The sequence below is a fragment of the Lissotriton vulgaris genome, chromosome 7 (genome assembly GCF_964263255.1).
Source record: "Lissotriton vulgaris chromosome 7, aLisVul1.2, whole genome shotgun sequence".
Taxonomy (NCBI): Eukaryota; Metazoa; Chordata; class Amphibia; order Caudata; family Salamandridae; genus Lissotriton; species Lissotriton vulgaris.
In genome coordinates, this window is record NC_141695.1 from 1414533140 (window position 1) to 1414550666 (window position 17527).

General features: G+C 43.5%; 1 protein-coding gene across 2 annotated transcripts in view; it reads left to right on the plus strand.

The window, feature by feature from the left end:
* Positions 1–17527, plus strand: part of CLN3 (CLN3 lysosomal/endosomal transmembrane protein, battenin) — a 936006-nt gene that overhangs the window by 684925 nt on the left and 233554 nt on the right. For both annotated transcript variants that reach the window (XM_086932190.1, XM_086932191.1), the window contains 2 exons: positions 3960–4009; positions 4655–4723. In XM_086932190.1, coding sequence (XP_086788316.1) covers positions 3960–4009; positions 4655–4723 — 119 coding nt within the window. The remainder of the gene's footprint in view (positions 1–3959; positions 4010–4654; positions 4724–17527) is intronic.

Here is a 17527-nt window from a genome sequence, read left to right on the forward strand (position 1 = left end):
TACAACACCTCTAATCTGAATGTCCCGTACTTGGGAAACGTTAGTTTCTCATTCCCCTCAGTCATCTTACACCAGTTCTCAAGCCATAATATAGTATGTAATCCAACGTTTGTAGCCATGTAATGAGCTGGCGTATCCTCGGGTGGAGCCTCTTCCCCACCCCGAGGTTCTAGCCTCTTCTCTCCGGAAAAACAACTTCGCAATCCTTTTAAACATTTCATGATGATACCCGCAACAATTTCTCGTTTACTACTCTTGTTCGTTTCCCAATGACAATCCACCAATCCCAGCGCGGTTTCACTCTGGCTGTCCTATTCTAGCGCGGCTCTTCGCTGACGTCACTCACTTCCAGCTAACCGCCCTATCTCAGCGCGGCTTCACACTAACCGTCCTATCCCAGCGCGGCGCTTCCTGACGTCACTCTCCTCCGTTTGCAGCAGTTCCCCTCCTTTCTCCGCTCGTCTCTCGGTCATGCATGCGTCCCAATCATACGTTTTGAAATAATCACTTCCGACCAAGCAATCGCCTATCTGATAGGTTTCATACACACAGTAACTTCCGACCAGCGTCCGTTACCCACGCACTCACACATTCGTTCCCCCTATCTCGGTCCTGCGGGCAATCAATGGTACCTCATGATCCCCTTTCAATGGTCGACAATTACTGTGAGTGTTCGATACACCCGAACCACTTAAACTCTCCTTGAGCTTAAGATTTTCACCAGTTGCGTGCGCTCACAACCTGTTCTCCTTTCACACTACAGGCACTCAATCTCCGCTAGACAACACAATACAACGACACAATACACACCGCAATCTAACACGCATGACCCTTTTTTATACTCACTCTCTTACGACCTGCTGCTTTCTGCCGCACCGTCACTCTCCGTCATCTTCCGTGGATCGCCATTCTCCGTCCGCTGCTCTATGGACGCACATCTTCGGATCTCTATGGGCCTTGGGGAAATCTTAACCTATATGGATTACCTTCACTCTAGAAGATAAACCATCCTACTCTGCTACCAACTGGAAAGGCAGGAAACTTAATCTAGAATTTGAAATAGATCTCTAGAATCCCGTCACAGGTCGATTAGACCCCAAGGAACCACTGACAAAAGTCAAGTTTGAAAATTTATTATAAAGCCAAAAGCAATTGTGTATATAAACACCTCAGTAAAAGATTCAGCAAATACACAGGTACTAATACAAACATAATCCTACGGAAAAGTCTCAAACGACTGAGAAACAGCACTAATATAATTTCCAAGACCACTAAGCTTGCAAGGATTGCTATGATCTGGGTCTTGGTAGGCATGGAAGAAAAGAAGAAATACATCAGGATAAGTCTATCCCTACACTATACTAAGTGTCATCCCTACAACCGGATCTTCCCTAACAAAAAGGTGTCAGCCGTGGTGACTTCCAAAGAAGTTCACTCACTCGGTTCGGGCTTAGCCTCTTGAGTTCATCTTGCAAGCAGCTCTCTGCCTACCCAGCATCTTTCTTCGCCCTTGTGCGCTTCTACTCTGCTCTCCTCCCGGGGTGCTGTCCCTAATACGAAACCCACAATTCGGTTGACACGCCCCACGGGACGCCCCTCTCAGAGTGTCAGTTTTCAAAGGGTCTTCTCCTTGATATCTTCATCCTTGTTCGTTGATAAACGGCCTTGGGTCCCACAGTCGTCTCCGCTTGAAGTTGGTTCCCTAAAATTCCACAACCACTCCTCCGGGTCTGTAACTATCATTCTAACTCTCAGATACAATGGGCCCTTCTTTACTATCTTTGGCTAACCTTGCACCTGCAAAGGAACGCACATAAATCGGTTCGCAACAACATGCTACTTGCAATTAATTCCTTAAGGCAACCTTCTAGGAAAGGGGCAGCTCCATGATTTAAAGTTAGCAGACACATTTCTAACTCGGCCTACTCAATCCGTTATCCCCACCTGGGCCTCTGCAAGTTTCGAGATGTCACCCCCTAACTTTTGGCAAACAGTTTTACTCGTTAGGCCTACATCATTATAGCAAAAAGAAAATAATACATTTCCCAACTAAACACTTCTATGTTGTTACATGAATACAATAATGAATTACTAAACATGCATTGGAATACGTGATGCTTCTTTAAACACACTTTAACTGAACTAGCATTACTTTCAAAAATACATTTCTTGGATTACATGGCATTAGTATTTTAAAACACATTATGTTGCAGATATGGAAAATTCTGGTACATGAGTTCATAGCTTTATGTCACATTTAAACAGGATTATAAGCCTCTACATGTGCGGGTGCGGATTACTTGTGAATATGATGCACCCCTAAAAATTCTAACACAGTTTTTGCGCTCTCTCAGGGGCATTCTGGGTTCCCTCGCATGATTTGAAACTGTGCCCAGGTTCAGATAAACTGGACAGAAGTATTGCATGTGCTGCGGGAAGTTACGGAACTCCAAGTTGAGGCTTCACTTAAACGTTATTTTCTGGGTGTTCTCGTTGTCCCCAATACCGGGTTTCGTATGCGACACAGATTTTCCCTCCTGGGACTCGTGCTGGCTAAACGCAGCAATGCAATGCAATGCACTGGACACACCCCACGGTAAACAGGCCGAGAGGCTTGTGGTGTTCCAAACAACTGGGTAATTATGCAGGCCAGCGTTGCAGCACACAAAATCAGCCTGCTGTTCTCACACTTGAAAAATAGGGCTGTCACATCCTTGTTATGATGCGGTCACACAAAATTTCCTTCTGTGCAAACACGTTTGTATTATTTCACGTCTAACTTTTGTTTGACTGGACTTTTACAGGCAAATTTCCCATGATCATAAGTAAAGAAGAGATATCAAAATTTAGGCAGTTTCTCACACAAAGTGATTTAAGTTGCTAAATGATCCCACTTGCGTTACCATTAATCGACACAATGGTGCGATGAAAGCACACTACCAAGGAGTTGTGGGCACTCTAGTTGCTCCTTTGATCGAGCTGGTGTGGGGATGCCAGGGGTACATGCTCACCCGAAACACCCCAAAAAAATGGTACATCTGGTCACCCTACCTTTGACCTTTGAGGCCTGAAAATAGAGCCCCCTAGAGACCCCCTTTCTCAGACCCCCCCCCACTTTAAGCCCTGGATATGTTGGTGAGCCTGATGTCGGATGAGGGGCTGGGGGATGCAGTATTGGCTCCCTCTCAGGTAGCGGGATCCGCCTTGACCACGTTCGCACCAGAGATTGGTCCCTTGAATGTTTAACTGATGTTGCACGGTAGTTGGAAATGAATAGAGGGTATTGGCCCATAGCAATACTGATGATGGGAGTAGCTGTGATCCACTGTCCTGTGTCCTGTGGACCTGTGTGAGACTGGGGCTGTGTGTCCTACCGGACGTTACTGAGGCATGTATAGATCACGAACCTGTATTGGTTGATCCCGGGTCGGACAGTTCTCTGCCCCGGAAGGCTCATAGATAGCACCCATCTGCCTGTCACTGCAATGTTTATTTCTTGTTTTATTGCTATATTTTATCTTGAATAAGTTTATCTCAATGGGAATTGTACTGCAAGTTCATATAAACTTATGTGTTTTTTGTTGTGGCTCCCGGATGAGAGCACTGACAGTTTACCCGGTCTAATGTAGAAGGCTTTACGGGTAGTCTGAACTGTATTATAATCCTTATTTTTTCTTTTCTTTGCTCCTTGACCTGATGAGACAAAATGTACTGAACCTTTTGTTCAATTGTGAATAAAGTACAAGTAAAAAAAAAATGTGGATTTTGTTCACTAATAAAAATCCATTATTATTATTATTGTGAACATGAATCCAGATGGATTTGGTTTGCCATTGCTTATTTTTAATCGACTTTTATTTTTTGAGTGTTCTCCCTGTTGTGCCTGTAGTTCATAGATTTAGGTTTGTTTTTCAGCCCGTGGGCTTCATTTTCCTTTAACCAATATCTTCTCTGCACAGATAAACAGGCCTCTATTCTGACACTACAAGAGAAATGGAATGTTGTAAAGGTAAGTGTCTGGGAGGAGTCGGGAAATTTTTTTAAGAACACAGATTGGAGGGATAGGCTATGCAAGGTGGCTCGCAGTATACAACCTTAACTGGGTGGAACAATATAAGCTCAGTATCAAGCAACCAATAGTATGCGGCATACCTGGAGCTGCAAGGCAAGGTACAAATGTGGATAATTCGCTTTACGGAGGAGATCTTATTGAGACATACCAGGGAATGCACTAAGGTGGGCCAGTCAGTGGAAGAATAAGGGCATTGTACAGTGGAGGAAGCTGGGGAAGAACTGGGTAGCCACACTCATTGCTTTTACATGGATCATGTCTTGGAGGAGCTGGCTTTGCGCATAATAGGCATGATCACTGTCAGAAGTATAACTGAGAGGGGCAGGCTTAGCACACACAAGGGTGGACTATAGCATGCAGCATGCTTGAGAGAGACTGCTTGAATGCTCCCCATGTTTAATTACTGCTGCGTGCATGACTGAGAGGGAGAAGCCGGGCAAAAACTGGGAAGGTCACTGTATGGAACATGCCTGAAATGGACAGCCTCTGCATTATAGTAGGGCGGATCATTCTAGTGAGGGTGCCCTAAAGGGTATTTGTCTTCCTTGACTCTGATTCTCTGCTTCTCTGCTTCTCTTCTAGTGGGTCCTGAAATACATGATTCCCCTGGCCCTTGTTTACTTTGCTGAATATTTCATCAACCAAGGTTTGGTAAGTGGCAAGTAACAGTTGAGTGTGGGTGGTTGCTGTCGGCATCTCTGCTCCAGATACTGCATTTAGACAGGTCCCTCTAGTCTATAAATTTATTTACATGCAAGAAGGCCCCATAAAACAACATACACCAAATTATTTGCTCATAGGAAACCTTAAGTATGGAAAGGTCCTCACCTAAAACAAATGTGGCAGATCGTGACTACTTTGTAATGTAATGTTGTAATATCCTCTCTCAGTCTAAGAATTTCTGTGCTTTACATGAAGCATCCTATCTTCTCAGGGAAACAACCTGAGTTTTTTTTATATCCCATCAGCTTCCAAAATTGGTCGAGACAGAGGTTTTTCATTAGGAACTCTTTTTTTAAGACCTGTATATTAAAGAGCAATTAGATTACTGAACCTGGAGGCTGAAATTCAGCAAGAAACCTGCCGGTGATGGATTAGGTATTTCTGTATTAATCCTAGAAAAGTGAAGCACAGAAGAGTTAACTTAAGTTTCACAATTAAAAGAAGAAAATTCTCTCTGAAGCCGTTAAACTTCAAACTATCCCTACTGATGGTTTTCGTTTTATGGCGAGATCAGATACGTGCGTACTTACTGAGGTGAGACAGTGGACTTTAGGACTGCAGATGGAGAAGTTTAGGACAGAAGATGCAAAAGTTTATAAGCCATCGCTCCACAGTACAGATGAGGTTTCCAGCTTTATGGAAGATTATGTTCAAGATGTACGCAGCGAATGTGAGAGAGCAGGCAAATCATTTATTAATTTTCAGCATACTCAGACCACACTATTTCCTTTGGATTTTCAGATTTTACACCCTCCCAACAATGTATATGCATTTATACAAACGTACATGCTTTGCATTACTAAGAGGTTCATATGATTTACTCAAGTTCTAGTTGTATAGACAAACCTACCCATTTTAGGTTAACCCTAAAAATGAAAAAAGGAAATTATGGGCATGGATTAAGATATGATAAAAGAACGACATGAGTGAAGTCTGATAGGAGAGAGAGGCAGTGATTTCCCCCATTGAATGTACTTTTTGCCCAGTATGTATAAACGGTTTCTGGAGGTGTTAAGACTCAAAAAGGCTTTGTTTTATTTGGTGCTAGTACGACGGGGTTAACAAAATGTCCTCCTTCATTCACATAGAAATTATAATGTACCTGTCCAGCATCCTCTTAGATATTGATACAAATTTGGTTAATACTCAAAACGAAAGTACTCCTTTGCCCTAAAAGAACAAACTTCTGGTCCTAGTCTCAGGAACCAGACCCAACATGTAACTGTAAAGAAAATAATTCTTTGATATGACCCACACCCACTCTAATAGTTGCATGCTTCATCATCACATCCGACGCAGCCCCTAAAATGCAGAGTGGGCTCAACCCATTACAGTAGCACTTAGATAGATCCTACCAGAGAGGTTAAAGTTTAAAAATACCTCGCTCAGGTATCCCTTTATTAGTAGTAAAAGTGGGTTTAGACTAAAAAAATTAATATATGGGGGTTCACTAGGATATTATAGTCCTAAGACCCTCTCTTAAGCCATCAACATGTTTCAGCCCCTACTACTGACCTACAAGGTCCCGGGATTTCATCAGGACTTATATCATATCATAGCACTGATGTCAATGTAATTTCACGTCAGTGAGCAACTGATCATGCGGGAAGTAAATATGCTCGCCTTGATCTAGTATACAGCGATACCAACGTAGGTCCCTTGCTCACTTTGCCACTTGATTCAAGATAGCTTGGCTGATGAAGGTTATGAACCCGAAACCGGTTCCAGGATGCTTGTTTCCGGTCCAGGGTAGACATGGCTTGGCAGTTTGGGCTGGACTTTTCCCATGAGGCACAGGGTCAGACTGATTTGAATATGGCTATGTCTGAACTGGGGTGGTGGAGTGAGCTAAAGAATGATGATGGATTGAACCCAGATCAGTTGACTGGGAGTGAGTGTTTGATTTGCTCAAACGCTCCATCCATCATCCCCTTTGGTATTGATCTAGTATACAGCACAATTGTTACACCTAAAATCGTAACAAATACAGTAGATTCACTGTGTGTCTGTGTTGCAGCATATTACATCATCTGATGGTACTTCCGGAACCCGTGGGTTCTTCAAAACAATTTCATCCAAAATCGCATGCACCCCTCACATTGTCACCTATACAAATGCATACTGGTGTGGGCACTCATACTCTAATTCCGGTATGCATGTAATGTGCTGCAACACAAACACACAGTAAATTTACTGTATTTGTTTCCATTTTAGGTGACACAATTGTGCTGTATACTACATTAAGGTGAATAAATGTACTCCTTGCATGTGTCTAATTAGCACTGCATGATCAGTTACTAAAGTGGAACTACCCTGACACCGGAGCTATTATATTCGCCCTGTTTAAAACCCAGTACTTGTAGGCCAGTTGTAGGGGCTTAATCATGTCGACAGCTTAAGGGAGGGTCTTAAGACTACAATATTGTAGTGTACCCCCTCATATATATTTTTTTAATCTATGCCCACTTTCACTACTAATAAGAGATACCTTAGTGAGAGTGAGGTATTTTTTATCTTTAACCTCCCCGGTAGGATCAATCAAAACCCTTCTTTGCGCTATTAGGGATGACTGGCAGACGAATGACCATGGTGAACTACATGCCCCAGAAACCTCTGGGACGGTCTCAGGAAGTGTGCTTGTAATTATTGGTTAATAGAGGGCATGATATAAACCCCTCCTTCACGCTTTCCCGGTGCTTTACAACTCTATTTGGAGCTTCAGTGTCAGAAGGATTTCCTGTTTTCGTCTTGCCTTTCATCTGCGTTCTGGATATTTTCCCAGTGCCCGGTCAGAGCGTGTGTGTGCGCGCTCTGTTCCCTGGGCGTGTTCATCAGGGGCATAGCTAGAGCTTGTGGCGCCCGGGCCTATCCCTCAGATTGCCGCCCCTTGGGCTATGACGCCAATTAAACCATTATCAGATTATGCCGGACTCAGATTAACTGGCTGGAAAAGCACTTCCGGAATGGGCTGCATTGTTTCCGGGGACCATTCAGCAGCCCCCATCTGGCCCTCAGCCAAAGAATGATGGAACATGTCATCACCAGGCGAAAGAATGCTCTTTAACAGCGTATCTCATACAGGTTACAAGTTACATTAGAGATTAAAACAATTAGATAATTTATCAAAACTCCTCCTCTGACACTTTTCTTGCATGTTGGGGGCATTAGCCTCTCACTTGTGCTCATTAGTTATACACGAGTTAGCACCTTTAGAGGAAGGGTACCGAAAAAGAAAATACACATTACTCATTAGTCATTAGCTCCCATTAGGTGCCTGAAAGTCTATTACAAACAAATACCGGCTCACAGTGGCTGGTACTTACTGTCTTGGGCTACGGCCGGCCGGCCGCAGATGACTCTGATTCAGTCCGGACTGTGGAGCTGCAGGCAGTGACTCTGGTCTGCAAGAGCTAGCTGCAGGCAGGCAGGCTGAGCTCATAATTACAGGAAAGGCGGCAAAACACCACGGGCCAAGGCAATTCAGGTTTGTAGCCCGGCCCGCGGGCTGCGGCCTGCACACTGATCAGGCTGTCCCTGGCTGACTCTAGTTCCCGGGCGGGCCGCCCACTGTGTCTCACCTGGCAGCCCCTTGGCATTGCAAACCAAGTCACTGACTTAGTTCTGGTCTGCAGTTGAGTGTGTGCCTGCCAGGAATGCCTTAATTCACAGTGGGATCCCCAAAAAACCTGTGGGAGCACTGACACGGAGTCCGAGCCCCCCATGGTGTGCGCAGCCTCTGAGGGCAGGCCCGCCCGGGCGACTAATTAGTGTCAAAGCTGCGCTGCGCCACAGGAAATATGCAGCCAGGTACGAAATGAGGCCGGGGCAGAACAATTGTAACATTTTAGCAGTCACTCTCAGCCACTCGAGCTGAGAGCAGACTAACAATTACCCATTAAGTTTATTTATTTATGTGCTTTTATATAGCGCGGACTTTACCCGAAGGCGTCAGAGCGCTTCACAATAGGAACAGTAATGATACATGAGGAGAAAATTACAAGTGAGCAAATTACAAAAGCAAACGTTAAGTTACATGAGGCAAAAGTGACAATTGTGAGCAACAAAATACATGAGGTAGCAAACGGTGCAATACAGGAGGAAAAAGTGACGTGTGCAGGTTAAAAGAGAAAACAAAGTACAATTAGAGGTATGTTTCATCGCCTTCGCGATTCATCAGGGCTAGAAGGCCGTATCGACGTCAAAAAAGGTCGCTTAGCTGGTGATAATTCCGACCCAGCCTGGCCCGTGACCTGTGAAAGCTGGTTCGAGTGCGTCCAGCAACAGTCTAAAATCTTGTTTATGAATAATAAATCAGGGCGTGTATAATGTACTCGGAGGCGACCCAATATAGTTGTTTACGTTAGTGTTTGCTTCATCAGATAAGTACTCTCTTTCTTAGAGTTGCGGCGGTATCAATTTCGGTTTCAGATTATGTACTGCACGGAGCCGTGTGTTGGCTCTCGCAGCGCGTATGGCGGGTGCGCCTCCTCCGAGTTCAGTTCCTGTTACGTGGGCAATGGTGGCACTTGTGCAAGTACCTAAAGCAAACAAAATGTGAGAGGTAGCAAACAGTGTGTTACAAGAGAAAAGTGGCGTGTGCATGATCACTGTTCAGGAAGTTCGGTGGAGCTGTCTCTTGGCACTTAGACATTCCTGCGTGAAGCTGAAAAGATCCTCAAGTAAACTTTCAAGGCGTCTGACTGCGTTCCTATATCTCATACCACCAATCTTTTTCCGCAACAGCTGCGTTGCAAGAACCTAATAAAATTAAAATAACATTACAGTGACCTCCAGCATCTCTAAACATTCCGTCCAACAACTCTTGGTCCACCCTCACTCCACTGGTTTGTGACGTGTATCAGATGCTTGACCCGCTAAGCAACAAACCAAGCAGGATAACATAATCTACAGGAGTCACAGAGGGTTCTCTAATCACTTTATGGGCCATGAGGGCGGTCCCGGCGGCGCTCGATTCTAGTCTCATTCACCGTCAATGGTTCGCTCTGTGAGGTATAGCCCAGGGCAACTGTACGGTACCAGCAGCTGCTGGCAGCACTCTCGGACCAGTCAGGTCAGGTGCATACACGCGTCCCATGCCACTCGAGTCCGGCGCAGCTGTCCTTTGCACATTTAAACTGGGCCACGGGCGGCCGCGGCACTGGAGGTCTGTTGCGGCTGCGGCCGATTTATAATTTATTTGGGGACAACTGTGTTGTGTTCGTTCCCAAATAAATTATAAAGGCCGCAACGGCCTTCCAGTCGGCCGCCTCAAAAATAGTGCCGCCCGGGGAGGACCGTCCCCCTCACCCCCCCACCCCAGCTACGCCAGTGGTGTTCATCCTGTAGTGTCGGCGGAGCCACACTGGTCAATTCAGCAGCTTGTGTTGCGAGCTGCATTTTCCGCTTTACAGCAACCCCCCCCCCCCCCTTCCCCCACCTGCTGAAGGAAGTCGTGGGCAATCTCGAGTAAAATCCCAGATAAGTGGGAACAACTTCTTTGTTTATTTTTGTTCTTTTCCTTTCTGCGTTTTCCTGTGTTTCTTGGGATTCCTCCCTAGACTTTGGCTGTGGACTCTCCTGGGGGAGAGTAGTGACTTATAACTGCTGGGGAATATCCCTGAGGTGCGCCTCGGCACACGCTCATTTGGACAGCACCATATTGGGACTCAGCGATGTGCCTGGTTCACAATTACAACACTCTGCATGTTGAATGTGAGTACTAGACCCTAGGGGTGTTCTTGAGATAGGGGGTATGTGTGTGAGCGATTGCATGAACATGCCTCCTCTCTTGTATGCAGGCCTTTCACAAAAAGCTGACGTTTCTTTCCCCAAACGTTCGTGACACACATGTAGAAAATAGAGAAACCTTCTCAGGGGTCTCACTGATACTTGGTCCTTTTAAGCCAACAAAGAAGAAATTGACACAGAAGCTGTAATATAAAATACATATTTATTAAACCTCAGATGAGGGAGACTACGTCACACTTTAGTGTAGTTCCTATGTTCCCAATAGGTTCTGCGCATTGGAATAACATATACTATAAATTAGACGTAGGACTGAGGTCGACTAGGTCTTTATCGTATATATTAAACTTAATTGTAAGTGCCAGCTAGTTCAGAGGTCACTAGAAACTTTCTCGAATTCACAAGAAGGGATTAGTTTTTGACAACCGCATAAACATGACAACTTTGTTTCCCAAGAATAAGAAATCAATCTCTAGAGTCGCGGAAACAATAGATAACTATTTTACTCAGTCAATCGCGCATGCTTCGTTTCACCAGAGGTGCTGAGAAAATAGAGAGACTGGCGTTTTCAATAAAAAGTATTTATTGAACAGTCTTCTTTCTCAAGCATAAGAAATGTACTGCTACAATAGTAATACTGGTTATAAAGTACAGGGCATATAATACAAAAAGTATTATAAAGTAGTACTGTAAATGCATGATATGGTTTCTAAGCCATAAGTTGCCTTAAAACGTATAAAATACATACAGTATTAAAATAATGACTAAAAGTACTCAACTGGTGCTTCTAAAATACGCTTACCCCGACCCCGGTGTACCTAACCTAAGTCTAGTACAAGGGAAGAAGTAAGTGAGGAGTAGCTTAAGTTTAGTATTTCTCTGCCCAGAATCTATTCCAAGAATTCTCGAAGGGTCTCATCAACTCCGTACCTTGGTTTAGAATGAAGGAGGTCTTGTATCTCTCTCTCAGGACTCGATTTCCCAGCAACCCGCAAGGGTAGGCTGGAAACACTGGAGCTGGATTTATCGGCAAGAGAAAAGACAGCGTCTCTCAGTGCGTCAACTGGAGGGTCGGCTTCCTTCGGCACTTGCTGCTGCAGGGCGTCGGGCAAGTAGTTAGTCGATCTGCTCCAAACCACCGTGTGTTTGTCTGGGCAAATGTAGGCATATTTATACTTTGAAGGTGCCAAGTTTGACGTATGATTGGACTTAATAACATCACTCAAAGACCCAGTTCTGTGAAAACTCCATGATTCCTAGATAAATTAGTATTCAGGCGAGGGGAAGTCCCTAGCTGCTGAAGGCGGGTTTCTCTAAGAAATCGTTGTTGATTCTCGGAACTTAGTGAAAGTAGCCATGCCGTATTTAGGCTGCATAGGCTCAGTCTAAATATGGTAATGATTCTTATGCCTATATAAGGATCGGGTAATTTATACCTATATGAGGGCATGAATCGGGAAAATTACACTAGGGTCCTAGATTCATTTACAACAACACAGAAGCCTTAGCAAATGAATGAGGCAGTCTAAGGAGTACAGAAAACTGGGGCCTTATATATGCTTAGGGTTACATAGTCAGCATAAGACCAAGGGGAGGTCCTGGCACATGTAAGCATGCAAAATGACTATTATGGGCATACAAGATCTGCTTGCTCAACAAAGTGGGAGGAGCTAACTGTGGCTGTTTTTGGCAAACACATCCTGACATTTACAGATTAGAAACAGTTGCGAGGACAGCTGCAAGCTCAACTGAGCAGGTGTGAAGGTGGAAGATGCTGAATATAGTTCGTTTCTAGGCAGATTACAAGAGCAGTCAACACTGAGGGAGGACAGAGCACATGGCGAGCATGTGGCAGCACACGGCAAACAAGATGGCTGCCAGAAATACAAAATGGCTTTCAGCTCATGCTAACAAATCCCTCCAATATTTAACAGATGGTCCTTTTAGCATGAGCTAAAGACATTCCTATGATCCAGTAGGAACATAGAAAATATGTGCACATTCATTTTCATAAATTTATCAATATCCTAATTCATTGCTAGGAGGGCATTTTCCATTCTAAACATTTCATTAAGCGGGTATAAGCAGGAATACAAAGGGAACCGAGCATCGGGTCATAATTAACATACAGATTGCAGGAGAGAGTAATGACCACTATTACAAATAGAATTATGATTTTTCTGGTCCTAAGCAAAAGTAAATCCTAGAATCATCTAGTAAACATTTTCAGGGCTCCTATGCATTTCAGTGACCATCCATTTCAATTTCAGTATAGCTGACAGGACATCTCTAATAAAAATATATTCACTAGACTGTTCCATTTTCCTTTTATCAGGGCTAGAACATCAATTTAATACATTCAAGGAAAGAGCAAAGTCAAATTTTTTAGTTGCTCAAAAAAATGTTTTTCGTGCATAATAAGTACAACTAATGCAAATATTAAAGCGACTAAACATATTATTACAAAAACAATCCTGGCTCCAAGGGACCAGGAGGACCACACAGGGCCATAGGAATTAGGACAAAGAGCTGCAAAGGGCTGCTCCTCCTTAAAAACGGGACATCCAAAGTGGTACATTATTGACAAGAAAAAGAAGAAGTCCATAGGGAAATTGAAGCAGCTGTACAACCAAGCCAGAGGGGAGTCTTCTCCCTGTGTCCGTTTGAGCCTCACAAGCAGGCTCTTGTTGTTTACTACGGCTGAGCTGCACAACTCTCAATTCAAGAATCACAGCCCAGTTTCAAGGAAAAAAGTTTCTTCTTTCAGGATAGGGCAGTCACCCACCAGGTCAAATGCTCTTAGCGATTCTGTCCAGTGTCTCAGGCAGTGCACTAGTTTTCTTCACTTCAATTTAACAGGCACCAGAGACACAGCACCTGTACCCTAATCTCAAGTCCTTCCCTAACTCCTGTATTGCTGTGCTGGCGCACTGCTCATTCGTTAGGGCCACACATTTGCATCCAGTGTATCCAGATATCTCTTGACCAACAAACAAAGGAGCAAACTTGCATTCACTTTGGGACCAGTATTCAGAGGCCTGATGCTAGGATCTCTGAAGCAACCCTTGTTTCAAAAGGGGTCACCTCAAGCAAAGTCTCCTCGCCATTCTGGTCGGTCTGTGACTCTCAGCTGGGCATCAATAAACGTGTTCCACGATTTCTCCTTTCTGATTTGTGACCCCGTCTTTCGCCCAATACAGTGGCAGGGGTACACATTACATCTCAGGGCTTCCGCCTTCACTGAGGTCCTAGTTGCCAGCAATGCCTGTGCTGGTTACCTTCACTTTGACTTCAAGCTGGACTGGTGCGGACGCTGACTCTCCAGGCTGAATCTGATGTCCGGGCCCCTCTGGCAATGGTTGTAAGGCAGCAAATATCTATTGGTGGACAGAACAAAAGGTCTTTAGACAAGGCACAGAAACAGTCTATCAACAGAGAGGATAGTTTTAAAATAGTTCCTAGTCTTGGGACGCCACATATATTAGCAAGGAACCCAAGAACCACTTTCATTTATCTATGAAAGAGTAAGAAAAAAACAACAGCCTGGACCTATTGGCAAGTATAAAAGGAACATCACCCAATCCCAAGCAGCCAAGGAAGTCTGTATTAATTTACTAAACTCAGAGGAAAAGAGAAAAACAACTCAGACATACCCTAAATCCTTACTTTGGTGTATTCCTGTGTACTAATTTGAAAACCCTAAAAAAAAGGAAATGTTCTACACTTTTGCTTATAAATTTTACATGACTTGTACAGGACTGCAGACACTTCTAAAATGATTCTTCTTATTTATTTAGTTATTTTAGTGTCTTATAGAGCGCAAACTTGACCTGTGAGGGTATCAGAGCGCTTTACAGGGTATACAAGGTCTACAAACCAACATAAAATGCAGAGAAATACTAACACATATTACCCTTACTCCTACATGTAAATGATTAAAATCATAGTCAGCTTCAGGGCTGAGAACTGAGATAGGTGTGACATATTTGTGGGCTATACCTACATTGTACGCTTCGGACCATGCCTCATTTTATAGGAGCAGCAGGAAAATCTAAAACTGCTAATTTAACAGGGTTTCTTATCTATAAAACAACATTTCCTTCAAAACATTTGTTGTTGTTGCTAAGGATCACATGGGCATCTTCCCTGCGTTCTACTTTTCTAATAAGGACTGTCAGTTTATTTACAAGGACTAGCTAATAAAAAAACGAGCAATGCCCTTGCAAAACTATATATCATGGAATAACATACAATAATGGTGTTATCACCTAAGACTTTTAGAACATAAACTACCCACATCTAGCTCCCCTTAAAGGTCAAATAAGGGAACAACAATCTAGACTATTTATCGTGTCATAATTTCATCAGACAGGATGGGCAGTAACATAACATATATTTGTATTCATTTTATTAATGATAACAATGTTTAAAACAGTATTACTGAATAGCCAATTAAATATCTTATTGCTATTTCACAGACAGCTTAGACAGGATCAAAAAGAATTGAGAAAAGGAGAGAGCAACATACATATTACCTAGCCTTAATTGGTAGCGGAGCTAGCCTCCTTCCCCCATTTTGACAGTAGGAACCCTGAAACAGGTTTCACTTCTGTCAACACTATCAACCCCTATTTGTAGCAACGGGCATAAACAAAGTTATAGGAGGTAGATAGCACATTTGAGAGAACTAAAAAAAACATGAATACCCAAACCTCAAACCCTTTTAGCAAATTTACAAATGAAACATGAGGGCGAATGAATTCAAACGAAATCCCATTGGCTCAGCCCTAGTAACCACCAAACTAAAAGCATTAGTGCTGTATATATGGCCAAGCTCACATATACAATTGCTTTGTGGTATATTCATATGAGTGCATAAAAACTTGTTTTTGCCAACAAAAAATAAGCACAACTCCTCCTTCTTTCCCTGCGCTGCCATCTTGTCTTTCAAAAAGTTTCAGATGTCAAAATGTCAAAGCAGACCTTGCTCTGGTAGCCCTGCCAGGCTTCTAAATATAGAACTGACTTTTAACTCTTCCCAGCTGTCATATTCTGTGTGCAAGGCTGAACACCAGACCCATTCCCCTGTTTGTCAGTTTTAAGAGAATAACTTCTCCTGGTTTTTTATACATATTTTCAATTGTAAGCAGTGTGCAATATACTTGTCTAACAATATAGAAGTTAGCTATTTGTATTATACCTAAATATATGCATTTACTGAAGCCTAAGGCACTTTAAAAGCTGCTCAAAATGGAAAGAATGCTGTTTAAACAGTGAATTTTACCCAATTTCGACTTTGATATTTGGGGCACTTAAAAATGAATATCCTATAATTTCTTTGCATAATAGTGCATAATAGTCATCCTCAGAATGTTCTCTACATACCCCTAGGAGTAAGAAATCAAAAATAAGGAGTAGTTTCTGTCCTGTAACTCCAGTTCTGTAGTAGGGGTATCTCTGTTATAGTCATAATCTAGTGAATAGTCCCGCCCATGTGCGTGGACCCCGGCAATCAAAAATAATCTCTTAAGTAGTCAAAATAATGCAGAAACTGCAAAGACACTTAAGAGAGAATTTAAAGACAAATAATGCAGCCTATATCCACAGGCTACACTGTCCAGTACTTCAACTAGAAATTCCACCAAAAAAACACCACACATAATACAGCCTGCCCAGTTTCTACCATAGAGAAACTTGCCTCCCCCAGTAAAAGACTCTGGAATGATAGAGAGGAAGGTAGGGACAGACAAGCCCCATAGGCTGCCATTATGTGGCTTAAATAGGATACTGTGCCTTTAAGAGAACTTTCCAGAACTTCTCCCAGTATCCCAGAATGCATAGCAGGTCCCTCTACTTTCAGTTCTTTTTGAAGGCGAAGCACGCCAGACCTGTAGCATTCCTTACATGATGAAATATCTCCACCGGGGAGGAGGGCGGGCGCTTATGACTATAACAGAGATACCCCTACTACAGAACTGGAGTTACAGGACAGAAACTACTCCTTCTGTAGTGGGGGATCTCTGTGTATAGTCATAATCTAGTGAATAGAATGGCAAGCCCATCCCCACACCAAAGCGGCGGTGGAGAATAAACACATAACGCCACTACTGTGCGAACAAATTCCGCAGCGAAGCCTGCCCAACCTGAGCGTCTGCTCTGGCGTCAGTGTCCAGGCAGTAATGCTTAGCAAAGGTATGAACCGACTTCCAAGTGGCTGCCTTGCAGATTTCAGCAATCGGCACGTTACGGAGCAGAGCCGTCGTGGCAGCTTTGCCCCTGGTGGAATGAGCCTTAGGCTTACCTCCTAAGGTCTTATTAGCCTTTTGGTAACATAATTGTATGCAGGACACAATCCACCTAGAGATAGACTGCTTAGAGGTCGCAAGACCCGTCCTGACCGATCCATAATTGATGAACAACTGGTCAGACCTACGAATATCCTTGGTTTTATCCAGATAAAATTTCAACACCCTCCTAACATCCAGGGAATGGAGAGACCTCTCCGCTGGGGATGAAGGGTTCTGAAAAAACGTAGGCAAAGTTATGGTCTGGTTGACATGAAAATCAGAAATAACCTTGGGAAGAAATTTAGGGTGAGTACACATAACAACCTTAGCAGCATGAAACACAGTATAAGGTTCAGTACAACACAACGCCTGAATTTCACTCACCCTGCGGGCCTATGTAATGGCCACGAGGAACGCCGCCTTCCAGGACAGGTGCTGCAACGAAGCCTTATGAATAGGTTCAAAAGGCTCCTTCATCAATCTGGACAGCACCACATTCAATTCCCATGAAGGCGAAGGAAGCCTGACAGGAGGGAATACTTTCTTCAATCCTTCCAGAAAATCTTTGATCACAGGGATCTGGAAAAAGGAAGTCTGTGAAGGGCATTTCCTGTAGGCAGTCAATGCAGCAAGATGAACCTTAATGGAATGAACATTAAGGCCAGACTGCGCCAAATGTAAAAGGTAAGAAATGATGACA